General features: G+C 40.1%; 1 protein-coding gene across 4 annotated transcripts in view; it reads left to right on the top strand.

Annotated features, from left to right (window-relative positions):
- Positions 1-14,156, top strand: part of NBEA (neurobeachin) — a 344,666-nt gene that overhangs the window by 176,963 nt on the left and 153,547 nt on the right. For all 4 annotated transcript variants that reach the window (XM_083735945.1, XM_083735946.1, XM_083735943.1 and 1 more), the window contains one exon: positions 6,076-6,219. In XM_083735945.1, coding sequence (XP_083592071.1) covers positions 6,076-6,219 — 144 coding nt within the window. The remainder of the gene's footprint in view (positions 1-6,075; positions 6,220-14,156) is intronic.

Genomic DNA, 14,156 nt, shown 5'->3' with positions numbered 1-14,156 from the left:
AGATGAGATTCTGTTGAGGGATCTTATGCTTATGGGCATAATTCCTGTATGAATTATTACTACTACTATTATACTTTCTTTTGTTATTGCTTCCTATCTTTTGTTATTGCTTCCTATCTTGACATAATTTCACAATAAATTAAAAGTATATTTAAAACAGTTACATATATGCAAACAATAAAAAAACCTGTATAAAAACAATTAATTATATATATATAATTTGAATTTCAAATCCAATGCAGTTAGCAACTGATAATGGTGGCAATATCCCACTGCAGTGAATAGTCGAACCACTACGTTTTGCACCAACTGCAAGGGCAGTCTCACTTAGAGCACATTATGGTAATCTAATTTGGAGGTTACCAGCAAATGGATGGCATTCGTCAGGCTATCCTAGCCCCAAAATGGCTGTAGCTGTCCTACCAGCCAAAGGTGGTAAAAGGCACTCCTAGCCACTGAAGTCTCTAGTGTTAGTGATTGATCTAGGAGACTATGAACCTGTTCCAGTAGTTCAGTAAACATTCAGGTAAGACTTTCAGCAAGACAAAATGGTAGGGAAGATTCAAGTAGGCCTCTGGTGAGGTGAGGCAAAGCTGATATTCAAGCAACAAAACATTAGTTTTGGGGAGTCTGTACAGCTACTACACTAGCTGAGAGCCAGTGTGGTATAGTGGTTAAGAGTGGTGGACTCATAATCTCGTGAACCGGGTTTGCTTCCCTGCTCCTCCACATGCAATTGCTGGGTGACCTTGGGCCAGTCACACTTCTCTGAAGTCTCTCAGCCTCACTCACCTCACAGAGTGTTTGTTGTGGGGGAGGAAGGGAAAAGGAGATTGTTAGCCGCTTTGAGACTCTTTAGGGTAGTGATAAAGCGGGATATCAAATCCAAACTCCTCCTCCTCCTCCTCCTCTTCTTCTTCCTCCTCCTCCTCCTCCTCTTCTTCTTCTTCTTCTTCTTCTTCTTCTTCTTCGCTCAGACTGGAAGCCAAACCAAACCAGGATTCTCAACTGGGCTTACACACTGCAGTACACCTTCTGGCCATTATTAGGGAGGTGCTATACAGCAATAACCAGTCCAGCAGTTTCTTGGTGTGTGACCTGCCCTGATTCTTCCAAAACGTTGCCCTGAGCCCTGCTGCTAGATCTGCAAGTTGGTGCCTGCCGGAACTTTGCATTCTCATGATTGCATCTTTTAAATTGTTTACCGCCTGACGCAGTTTTACTTTTACAATATTAAAGAAGGAAGACATGCCAAATGTGTACGTTTTCTTGCTCTCATTTCATACCTCAGGTAATGAAGTCCAATGCGCTACCCATTGCGCCACAGAGCCGCAAATACCTGAGGTAATGAAATGTGTTATCTCTTAAGAGTTAATTCATTAGTACCCTTGACTATAAACTGAAACAGGGACGTTATGCTAAAAAGCAACACAGGCTAAGATGCTTTAATAAGAAATAAGAAACGTCGTATAAGTGTCCAAGAGAGTAGAACTTCACAAAAACATCTTTATTCTGTAAAAGATTTTTTAAATTAAATGCAGCATTTTATTGTGAAGCAGACAGACTTTAGTTATGTCAAAACACTCTTTTAGGAGCCACATAAAGCTGTAAAAGACGGTATATGAAAAGGCATTCTTTAAGAAAAGAAATCACCATCCCATGAAGCTGATTTCCAGATGTTTGGAAACATTAGAATTTCCTGTCAGTACATTTAGGTAACACTAAAATGAGTTAACTTTCCATTCTGCCAGCCCTCTTCAAAGATGAAAGAGAACTCTCTGCATAAATTGCCTTATCTATAATTCACTGAAGTAAGCTGTGGAATGAACTCTGAAAGACGCAGGACTCTCCCTTGGCTTGTATCATGGCCTCTAAGCAAACTTTACTTTTATTTCCACTCTCTTTTTAAAATGAAATTAGTGACCTTAAAAGTTGAATGGATGTTAATGAGTGATGATGTTGAGTGGTTTGTTTGAACTGAGTTATGTGCTTGGTTTGAATTTTGTATTTGTATTTGTATTTTTTTTGCTTCTACCTCTCAGAAAGTCTACCCATGTCTGAAATCAGCCACGTTATGAGTCTACATTTATTCAAGTAGCCTTGAACTGACTTCTTGTAAGCATGGACACAGCAGGTTATCTTTGAAGCTTAGCTTGCATACCTAGTACCAGCTGTGACCTGAAGAATCCAAATGAGAATTTACAAGTTTAAATGAAATTTGAGAGGAAAATATGGATGTTATCAAAATAAATGTTGACATGCCAAATACCGTTTTCAAAAGGCTCTCTGTCATTATATTTCATGCTTCTTGCTGTTTCATTGTACTTTAAAGAGAGAAAATATTCTTTATAATGAGTGCACTCCTTATTCCACTGAATCAGAGGCCCCATTCCCTTTGATTTGATGGAATCTGGATTAATGCAGGTCTGTACCTTGGTCTATCTGCTCATAATATATACTGGTCTCAGGTGATTCCTTGAGTAGAATTTGTGTTTCAGTGAGATTAAACTGAAGGATTAAACTTTTAAACTCTTAACTGCAATTTCATACACCCTTTAAAAAGAAAACAGTGGTGCTCACATTTCCCTTGCTAAAACAAAGGAGGCCACCTATATGTTATTTACAAGATGGTATCTCCCACCGAGCAGACTGAGCCATTTACATTAGAGTTGTTCAAATTTGCCTTGATAGGGCTGTGGTCAGGTTTGAACGTATATCTATACATAGTATAGTCCATAAATGCCCTAAACTATTAAAATTCTGAAGGGAGATTCTGTCTCATATCAAAAGTGATATACCATTCTTTTTGATCCATGGATAGGGCTCTTCAGTGTCTTTGTTTCAGAGATAATTCATTGACTCAGTTACCCAGTTACTTACTGCAGCTAAATTTCAGACAGCAAAGGCATAGAAATGTATCAATACCTCCAAAATTAGAAACTGGTATGAAGAACTGTGGGATCTACTTGTCACAGGTAATATTTAGTCTCGGATCAAGAGTGTGGCTGACCTAGTTAATAAAAACCTTTTTGGGGCAATATTATCTCAGTCATGTTTTGCAGAAGACTAATGATACTGAACCCTGTTTAATATATCCTAGAAAAAATGGTATGTTTAAGTCTAACATGGTTTGCAGCACTCCTCGTATATTTGTCCTTTATTTTTCTCATTTCCTCAGACATTATATTCTGAGTTATAGTCTAGAATGATATTTCCCATCCTTTATTTCTATTTCTTTTATTCAAGATTTCAACATTTGTTTCTTCTGTGGTTATTTACTTAGTGGTTTTCCGCAAATAAAATGTTAGTAAAACAAGAGACTAGTAAATTCCAATTCCTTTATCATGCCATAGAACTTTTAGCTAGATTCTACTCAGATTAGACCTAGCTTAGTGATGTTCATTCATTTCAATACGTCTAGTTTGAGTAAAACTTAACTGAATACCATCCTTCATTTTTAATTGTGGTTTTGGTAGCATCACAAGTGCTCTGTCAGATGTAAGCATCTTAGGAAAACATTTATTATTTCAGCCATTTAAATTATGCACTTACAACCAAAAAACAAAGCCAGAGCTGCTTTATTCTGCACTAGGCCCATATACTTACTTGTCAATATACTAGAGAAAGTGATTTGTAGTTTTTTATCCAGTTCAGGTTTCAAACAGGAAACCAGTGTCCTTACGTAAGGTCCTAAATACAGGTACACAGGTCAAAGTTTTAAGGCTAGAATAAACTGCAAGGAACCTGGCATCTGTAATCATTTAGGTGAACCAAACAGAGAGTAAAAATCAGTATGAGGGACCTGCTTTTCTCCTCTTTTGCATATTCCTTGCAGTGCAAATATAACCATGCCAATTCAGGAGTAAGTCCTGTTGCATGCAGTGGGGCATACCCTTAAGTAAGGAAACGGGGGGGGGGGGGTGCCCAGTTTGTGCATTGTCACTTATGTGTCCAAAAGATACCTCGTGAGCTTGTAGCCCATGGTCTGGATCCAAAGACCCACACAACTCGGTCTACAGGTCTAAGGGACTTCAGTGCTTGTGTCACTCAAACTATAACTCCTGTTTCTCATAGCAGCTTTTGAAACAAAGGATACTCGCAAAAGCACTTTGTGATATAACCTAGAGACTGGATTCTCATACTATCAACAGGGTTGCATTCTGGATCGTCACCTTGTCTTACGAATCATAGTGAAAGGACAAAAAAATCCAGGATAATCAAGAAAAACATTCTTAGCCATTTTCCTGGATCTTTTCTCGTAGCTTCCTAATCTTCAGATACTATCTTTGTCGAAGCTGGCAGCTTGTAAAAGCTACAAGGAAGAGATTTTTAAATTGCTTTCATATTTTTACCTCTAATGAAACATGTTAAATAAGCATACTTAAGTTGCTGTCCTGACCCCACGATGGTAATGTCTTTAGAATGAGTTTAGGATGGTACGTAGGCCCCTCTTCACTAGCAGGGCAGGACTCTGCCATGGCAGAAGAACCAAGCAATGCCCTAGCAGACAGAAAGCTACTGACACTTCTCCCACTGCTGATAGAAGACCCCACTGCTGAAGACCTCAAATGTGGCATGTCAGGGCGGAATGGCAGAGCCTTTGTGTGTATGAGATCCAAAGCTCCACAAATCTCCTGAGGACCCCAGATGGTGCAGCAAAAAAGGAAAGATTCCCTCTCTCACTCACACACCTCTTCTGCCTTGGCTGCCTGCAGCTGACTGGGCTTTGGAATCTGCCACTCTGCAGCTCCCCGGTCCTTGATAGATTGCACTGTCTAGATGTTTCCCTGGTATTTGTGCTATTTTAGAATAAATAAAATTATTTTTATTATATTTTAGAAATGCTAACAATACTAAGTACAGTTTGATTCCAAATGCATATTTGCAACCTTGCCAGTGCACTTCTATAGAGAAATTAGAAATAATCAGCTTGTATCTTTTCTTTTGAGATCCTTTAAGGAAACAAAAAACCTTCAGGAGTATGCAATTAGAACATCTGTGACAGATCTGTTTTTAACATATTTCGTACTTCAGAATCCAATGAAGTCTGGTGGTCTGTGGAACTTGCTTGTTAATTTCTTGATGAATGGGGACTGAGGCCAAGAAGTGCACTCAGTACGGCATGTCTTCCGAAGATAGATTATCTCAAATAAATTCTATTCCCAATCAATTTTTGATTTGTTAGGTGTTAAACCACTTCTTTGTAAGGGCAGTGTTTATAAGCCTTGTAATGAGACAGCCTTCTGAGACATTACCTCTTCTTTCTGTAATTTTGATAAATGGAACTCTAATTCATAAAGGATACAGTGATTGAAGGGCAACTTTCGGTCTCCTACACTTTCATTTAGATAAATGCCTGGTATATTGTGGCAAACTGAGGTATACTCAACTGAGTGATAAATTTAAAGAACAGCCAAGCCAACAAGCTTCTATCAAACCAAAGCAGGCTAGTTTTATATGTCTTTCAGATAAATGTATGTTTAATATTGTAAAACAAAACTGATTTCAGAAAGATTTGTCTACATCATTAATCAGCACATTTGCCACATTCACCTGCGTGTCTAGTACAGTACCTTTCTGCTACAATGCATTGTCAGATTGATGTGAGAGGATTACTGCCAGCAATGACAAGCTAGTTAAAAACAAGTTGGAGCCCAGCCTTCTGTTTTGAAGTTTACTACCATGCCTTTGTTCTCTAAGAGCACACATCCCCATGCATTAAAAGTTCTTGAAAGGCTGTTTTGAAGTGTATTTTTGATAATTGATATTTGTATCAGTGGGTAGATTCCATCTGTTTAGGGTTGCCATATTTCAAAAAGTAAAATCCCTGACACTCAAAGTTGTTGTTTAGCTTTTTTTAGGAATACCCCAAAATTGTTGAGCTTTTTGGGGGGAACCTTTTGGAGCTGTTTTCACTGCTTTTTCCATCACATTGCCATACATCCAAAAACCAGGGCATGTCAGGAATTTTCCTGACATATGACAAGCCTAATTTGCTTTGTATTGGAAAACAGGTTGTTGAGACTGATCTAAAGACCTAACAGAATTCTAAAATGTTTGTAACCATTTTTATAGGCACTGAGGAAGACGTCGTGAAGTCAAAGAAAACCTTCCGAAGTCAAGCTGTTGTCAATCAGAATGCTGAAACTGAGCTCATGCTGGAAGGAGATGATGATGCTGTCAGCTTGCTCCAAGAGAAGGAGATTGACAATCTTGCAGGTAAAAATCTTTTTTAAAAAAAGTTAGATGTAAATAAATCATATATAATTGAGCTGGTTTTCTAAACTTTGCCAACTGTGTCTGGTATTGGCATTTGTGTGAGATAGTGAGCCTTGTTGTTTTGGAAATGCTTGGTACAGATTGCAGAAGTTCCCCACTGTTCATCTAATTTATCCTCACAACTTTATAAAATACTGGTTAGTCAAAGATCTGATGAACCTGGGTGACTCATGTCCCAATCAATCACGCCATCTGTCATAATACACTGATAAAAAAAGATTGATCTATGTTTTAGAAAGTATATTTTGAGTGCAGTAAATTAGATGTATTAAAGGATTTTTATTGTGAAAATGTAACAAAAGGGAAAATAAGATGTATCAGCCTGACCAGTTATGTTTAGAAGTATTCCCACCCATGTGAACATTTTATTCAGGCGTTGGGGGGTGATTTTCAAAACTTTCCCCATTTGGATTACAAGATTAGAAAACAAACCCCATGCCTGGGTTTGAATGACAGGGCAAGCCAGATCATGGCTTGTTTCCTGACAGCATAGCAGGACCAGGACAAGCATATAACGCCTATGATTTCACTGGCGTGCACCATCACACTGCTTGTTTGCCTTAAATCATACTTTATTTTAACTATGGTTTAATGTGAGATGCAGACCAGGTCACTGCCAGTGAAGAGAGTTACAGGCTCATAGCAATCTGCTGTATATATAGATCAGACAACATTTTCCAGGGCTTCAGACTAAGCATGTTTTGGTAAATAATAAGTACCATTTGTTCACAAATGAAGTTGTAACCAGAGTCCAGCACAGCAATTGGTCCTAACATAAATAAAATGATAAAATAAATGTCATTAAGATCCTCTTAACATAAAAGCAGTTAATTCTGGGGCGTTAATAGTAGCTTCAACACTTGAAATGAGAAGTGGTGGAGAATCTCTTCCTGGAGAAAAGTATGGTTTAACAGATACCCCATACTTCTCTGTCATCTGTCTTGCATTCAGTGTAATTACTCCTTCCCATTTCCCCATACCAGTTAATCTTGACAAGTTTTAGGTTAACTCACATTTTCTCCTAAAGTTCAATAGGCTGAAGGAAGCAGAAGGTGCTTGGCAGTTGTTAGAGATCAAAAGGAAACTTTCAGCTAGGCTTCAGATTCAAAGGGAAAACCTTTGTACCTATGTTTTACAGCAGACAGGTTTTAGTCTTGCGAATTCTGGTGGGTGTGCTGCAGGGGCGAGGGGGAAACTGCACATTCTGTGAAGTAAGTGTGAAAAATGACTTCACATTTTCAGGGTTGTTCTGACAGTTTAATATGATATGGAATAACAAAGTAGCTTATTGTAGCACAGATGGAACAATATTAGATAACTGAACTGCTAAGTATTTATTCCATAATTAATTTGTATAACTATAGGCATAATACCTTAGACCAGTGCTTCCCCAACTTGGGTCTCCAGCTGTTTTTGGACTACAACTCCCATCATCCCTAGCTAGCAGGACCAGTGATTGGGGATGATGGGAATTGTAGGCCAAAAACAGCTGGAATCCCAAGTTTGGGAAACCCTGCCTTAGACTACAAGATTTACCACTTTATGAAGATACACTTTCAAAATCTGACCCCAAACAAACAAATGATGTGCAATTGTTCGTGCAAAATTTTATTATTCTTTTGTTAAGAAATGCCCACTTGTTGTTCTGAAGAAAACTGATGAGACTACACAAAATAGCATTCCTAACTAATGCAAAATCTACATACATTGGTTACATTTAATTTAACTGAAGTCTCGGTCCTATTTCAATGAATACAGCAGCAGCATGACGTTATGTAAAAGAGAGAGCCAAAGTTTCCAAAAACCTTCATTTGGGTAAATGCCACAAAACACCCAGCCGGTACTTCTAATCAATTTCTCATCTATCTCTCCTGCTTATCTTACCAGCGTTTCCTCCACATCTGTGCTGCTTTGGTTCTCATTCCTACCTACTATTTTCGCAGCCCTTGCTACTGTCCTTTCTCCCTGCACAGCCATTGCAGCTACCTCTTTTTCCTTCCTGCCCAACAATCACTGATCACATGTAGATAACTTTTACCCATACCTATGGTGAAGCCTTACAGTTTGTGCTGTAGTTGCCTAACTCAGAGGCTCTCATGTTGCTACTCTGCATTTGGCACAGGAAAAGAGAAGGGCCATACCTTTAGAGCACATGTACACTGAGCTTTCTGGTTATTTTCAAGTTTCACAGCTTGACTACTTTTTGTGTAAAACTAAAGTACATAGGGATGCTTTCAGTGTCTTTAATATTAGAGTCATGCGTGGCTGAAATCTTATTACAGTTAAATAGTGTTTAAAATCTGATAAATGTTATTAAGGTTTAAAGAACAACAATAATGTAGCCACCTAATGAACTGCAGTCAACTTTATAAAAAAAAACTTTGTATTTCATCACCTTATTTCATAATAATAAATATTTCATAATTTTCTGTTTCAATTTTAGCTCCTAAATTTCTTCCCAGACTGTTCATTTCAAGAGGCAAGTTGCTTACTGATAAATCTCTTGAGAAAAATCAATAACTAGTAGTACTTTTTGGTGTCTAAAACTATGAATCAGCAGCATCTCAGTTTGCACAATTGTAGCGAATTGATTATTATTAACTTGTCTATCTGATCCATTTATTTTCTATGTCATAAATGTTTAAAACATGATTTTCATTAATTTTCTGAATAACTATTCTACTAACTTGTAGTTTAGAAGTATGCTCCTAGCATTCAATGGTCACTTACTGACAGATAGTGTAAAGATAATAAGAGTTGGTTTGAACGTTGGGCTGAATATTGAATAATCAGTAACTTCTATAACAAGTGTGATCTGTAAAGCACTTCTACCGCAACTTTTATTTTTGAACCCCAGAGATCTGGGTCGGCCCCAACCCTTGATGGTGATTCAGAAATAGTAAACAAGGCCATCCACTAAATTTACAGGGGTATATGAAGCTGTCTTACACTGTATTAGACCACTGGCCTTTTTAGCTTACACCCGTCTATGCAAATGGGTTCTGCTTCTCCCAAGTCTTAGGCAGAGGTGATTCTTCTGCCACCTGAAATCCTTTTCATTGGAGGCAGTAGGGATTGAAGCTGGGACCTTCTGCATGCAGAGCATAGGTTCTGCACAGGAGTTCCTGGTATCTCTTAAAAAGCAGGAGTGTTACAAGTCCCACTCTGCTGAGCCAGGCCTACTACTTTTCCACTTGGTTCCATCTGTGGCTCCCAACCCTGCTCTCTCATGAAAGTATCTCCTATCAACTATGATATGTGAGCAAGCCTACATGTTCTGAGGCAGTATTCCTGATTCTGAAGACAAGCCACTGGGGAATAGTGTTGGCTTGTGCCTTCTTTGCAAGATCCCCGGGGGACATCTGACTGGCCACTGTTGGAAAGAGAGTGCTGGACAAAAGATGGATACAAACAATTCTCAAGACCACACACCAAATACAAATCAGAGGTGAGGTCTGAGCCCCAAACACCCCCTCCCCAAATAATTTCCCCTTCTAAAAATGACTCCTCTTGACTGATTTGCTGCAATGCCATTGAATGCCATGCTCTGAATTGCTCCCCCTCATCCAACTTCTCATGTTTAAAAAAGGCCAGAGGGAAAAACAAATTCAGGCAGCCTCACACAGCAGTATTTCTTCACCCTGGAAAAAATTCTTTTTCCTTTTTAGAATATGCTGCTGCAGATGTTATGACTGCTAGCTTAGAAGGCTTTTAAAAATGATAAGATCAATTTGTGGAAGATTAGTTATGAACAACTATTGTCTGTGACAGCTAAATGGAAAGTTCATGTTCAGGGGGCAGTGTACCTCTGAATATCAGGTGCTAGAGGAAAATGGGGGAAAGCTATCATCTTTGAGTTTCCAGGGAAATCTGGCTGGCCCATGTACTCCCCAAGTGTCTCCAATAATTCATGCCCCCAGATGCCCCCAGTTAACGCTTCCATCTGCAGCCCATCCCCCAAAAGAAAACTTCCCATTTTTCCGAACCACAAGCTCTGTCTTCCCAAGTCTTTTCTGCCTGGTCTCCATATTTTCCTGTTCTGTTCAGAATAAGTTGGCAGGAGGATCTCTTCCCATCAGTCTTCTCCTGTCGTAACAATTCTGTTTTCTCCTCCAGATGGGAGAATGAAGGTGTGACATTTTAAAATGGTCAGCTGCTGTCCAATAAGCAAGTCTGCACCACTGCCCAGGTAGCAAACCTGCCCTTTTCACTCATCCCCCTTCCCAGCACAAGCACCCATGCAATACTTTGGACTAATTTATAGGAGCCAGCAGAGAGTAAATTCATTTTGTACCTCTGTGTTGGCATACTGGTGCCAGAGGGTACACCCACTCTGAGCTTTAAAAGCAAAACCCTAAGTTTAGAATTGTGTCAGTTGCACACATGTGCGTAGATCTTTTAAGGATTCCCCCCTCTTTTACAAAATGGTAGGTGACAGTGTGCTATGCAGACTGAATAAGAAACTCTGCACCTGCACTAAGATGCACCTCCCAAGTGATTCTGGGTTCTGTAACATTCTTTTGGTTTCTTTAATCCATAAATTGACTGCAAACTCTTCTTCGGCTAGGGAAAGGTCTAATGGTTGATTTACTGGGAAATACCGTAATAAAGAAAGAAAAACATTTAGTAACTATTCAGGTGTATGATACTTGCTGTAGAAAGCTGCAACATTGTAATTACCCTATGCAAATTGCTTTCTTGGTTCTCTGGTACCTTGCATGTTGGCCCTTTTCCAAGCTTGTTTGTAGCACTCATTAAGATGTGGCACAAACACCTCCCATCTTGCAGTGGCATTGCGTCCCTGCCTTTGTCTATTCCACCCCAGGCTCATCCCAGGTGTCTGCCACTTACTAGCTCCCTTGCCCCTTGTGTGCACATAGGTATTGCCACCACAAAAGGTAAGTGTCTCATTAGTCATTCACTTAGCTTCCCCCATCCTCCTCTTTGGGTGCTGGGTGTCATTTTTTTCAGAGCGCTCATCTTTCCCACTCTGTTGCCTGCTATCCAGGTGGCTGACAGTTTTGAGAGGTGGCAAGCAAAGCAGCGCTCTGTGTCTTCTGCATCCGTGTCTAGCTCTTACCTCTAGCCTCAACAGAGCTTCTGTTCTAGGGAAACTATAGCTCACTGCTGTGCAGCCAAAGAGAAAGTGGGACAGTAGTGTGATGTGCCAGGTTATATCTGAGGTTTCTGTCTCGTTTCTTAGCAGAGGGAGAGGAGTGAGGGATGGATGTCATCCATCTCTATCTGATTCCAGCTCCCTCCTGTCTTTCTGGCTTCCAGCTTGAAGGCAGGACAGAACTGCAGGAACAGCTGGCTTAGCACACTGCTGTGGGGCCTGTCCATCCTGAAGGCAGATGGAGGGATTGGGGAAGGCAAGCAGAGCAGGAAATAGGTGATTCCTCCTTAGATAATTACTTAAATGGCTACGCATATTTACATGATTGAAATATTTGTCTGGTTTTTTTGTTTGAAGATTTGTAAATTAATTTTTTTTCCTCTGGACAAGCATCAGCAATTTTTAGCAACACAGATTTAGATATAGAGATGTGGCCTATGTACCCACTAGGGCTTTCCTGGCACTTTCCTGCTTCAGCCCTTGCACTTCTTAAAAGTCGATCCTGAAGACTGGAGAGGCCTCTAGTTCAGTGTAGGGCAGGGATCAGCAAGGTTTATCTTGCCTGGGCTGGATCGGTCCCAAAGACATCCCTCTGTGAGCCGGATCATGCGCGTGTGTGAGTGCTCACGATTTTCAGTGTCTGTGCATGCGCAGACAATATTTTTGGCACCGCGGAAGCGAGCCCCCGCTCTGTGCTGCGCTGGTTCAGGGGCAGCTTGTGGGCTGGTCAAACGACCTCCGCGGGCCGCTTCTGGCCTATGGGATTTAGGTTGCTGACCCCTGGTGTAGGGCTATTTGAAAATGCGGTGTTTGAAACAATTCAGAAAACATCAACTAAGCTATCATTCCAGCCTCTCCTTCCCCCTACCATCACAACTCCATTCGTTGAAAATGAGCCCAAATTAAAAACATCTGGAAGTTCGCCATTTCCCCCAAACCTAGGGCAGTATTCAACTAAACAGTTTCACTAGCTCATTGAAATTTAGTTCCCTGTTCTGAGGGATCACTCACCTTCAGAGCAGATTTAGGGTGTGCATGGGGAGAAGAGAGGGTGAGGAAGTTCGGTTGGGCCACTGAAAGTTTTTGTGCTGGCAGAACTATTCAGTTGTGGCAACCACTGAAAATACTTTTATACGTGACTTTGTGTTGACTGGGTGGAAACATAGCATAGGATGCAAGAGTGAAGTCTTGGCTGCTTATGGACAGTGACTGAATGAGGTGGAGGCTAGTGCAGAATCACTTCAATCTGTCTCCTTATTTAGGGTACACACAGAGCCAGTGGACATCCCTACATCCATGAGCCCTTCTTATATGAGATGATGCATCAATTTCGTACTCTGATACTAACATCCACATTAAAATATATTGAAATGTTCCTTAGAGGCAAAAATGGCAGAAATTAAATAATAAAGGCAGTCTTACCAAGAGGTTCTGTGAAAAGATAGTATAAAGAATAGAAAGACAGGTGCTTTTGTCCAGCAGTTTAATTCCCCCCCCCATGTTCTATTTCAGGATGTTTTATAATGAAAACACACATATATATATATATATATATATATATATATATAGATATTTGCTTTCGTAGATTTTCACGGGTACAGGAATGCAGGTTTTGGTGTCCTCGGGTGTCTTCCCGTGTAAAAGTTGGGGTGTCTAGGCGACGTTTCGACGAGGTCTCACTCGTCATCTTCAGGCTGGTGCTTTCGGCTTCTTGTTACTGGAACAGAGCGGGATCTCAATGTTTGAGTTCCTATAAATACTGTAGAGGGGGTGTGGTGTCTAGCCTCCAATGTTCTGGGCAGAGAGGAAGTTCCCAGGCTAGTGTGCCTTTTCTTCTTTTGTTCCTTAATTACTTGAGAGATACCTTGAGTGATTTCTTGAGTGATATCCTAAGTGGTACTCAGGATATCACTCAAGAAATCACTCAAGGTATCTCTCAAGTAATTAAGGAACAAAAGAAGAAAAGGCACACTAGCCTGGGAACTTCCTCTCTGCCCAGAACATTGGAGGCTAGACACCACACCCCCTCTACAGTATTTATAGGAACTCAAACATTGAGATCCCGCTCTGTTCCAGTAACAAGAAGCCGAAAGCACCAGCCTGAAGATGACGAGTGAGACCTCGTCGAAACGTCGCCTAGACACCCCAACTTTTACACGGGAAGACACCCGAGGACACCAAAACCTGCATATATAGATATATATATACACACACATACAGATACTATGTGTTCATCATGTTTCTTCAGTCACTATTTTATGTGACTAAGACTGAACTAACTATAGTTCATGGCCATGTATAATTGGTATATTCATTTTAAAATTTAGAAGTGTTCATGATTTAGAAGATGGTGGCTAACTAATTCACCACCATCACTTTAATAGTAAAAATCTAAAATTTCTGTCACTTTCAGATATGATATTCTGATTGGAGGTAAGGGGTCTTTACTTAAGAGTACAATCCTATACATTTCTACACAGAAATAAGTCTCACAGAGTTCGCTGGGGTTTATCCCCACAAGATCGCAGGCTTAGTACCATACAGCAGATGTGGAATGACCTTTCAAATGCACCACTTCATTTAGGGCTGCTTCAAGTGACAGTAGTACCTTTATCATCTGCAACCCCATAGGCAGCCATGGAGTGTAAGTTCTAAAGCACAAGACAGAAATTTGATTGGCAGGCAAGCTGCATTTTTTCTGGCCCAGCCTTAGCTCATCTATCATCACTTATCAAAAACGTTATTAGTATATTTTTCATTC

The sequence above is a fragment of the Podarcis gaigeae genome (assembly GCF_964106915.1).
Source record: "Podarcis gaigeae genome assembly, chromosome: 4".
Taxonomy (NCBI): Eukaryota; Metazoa; Chordata; class Lepidosauria; order Squamata; family Lacertidae; genus Podarcis; species Podarcis gaigeae.
This window is presented reverse-complemented; position numbering and strand designations above follow the sequence as displayed.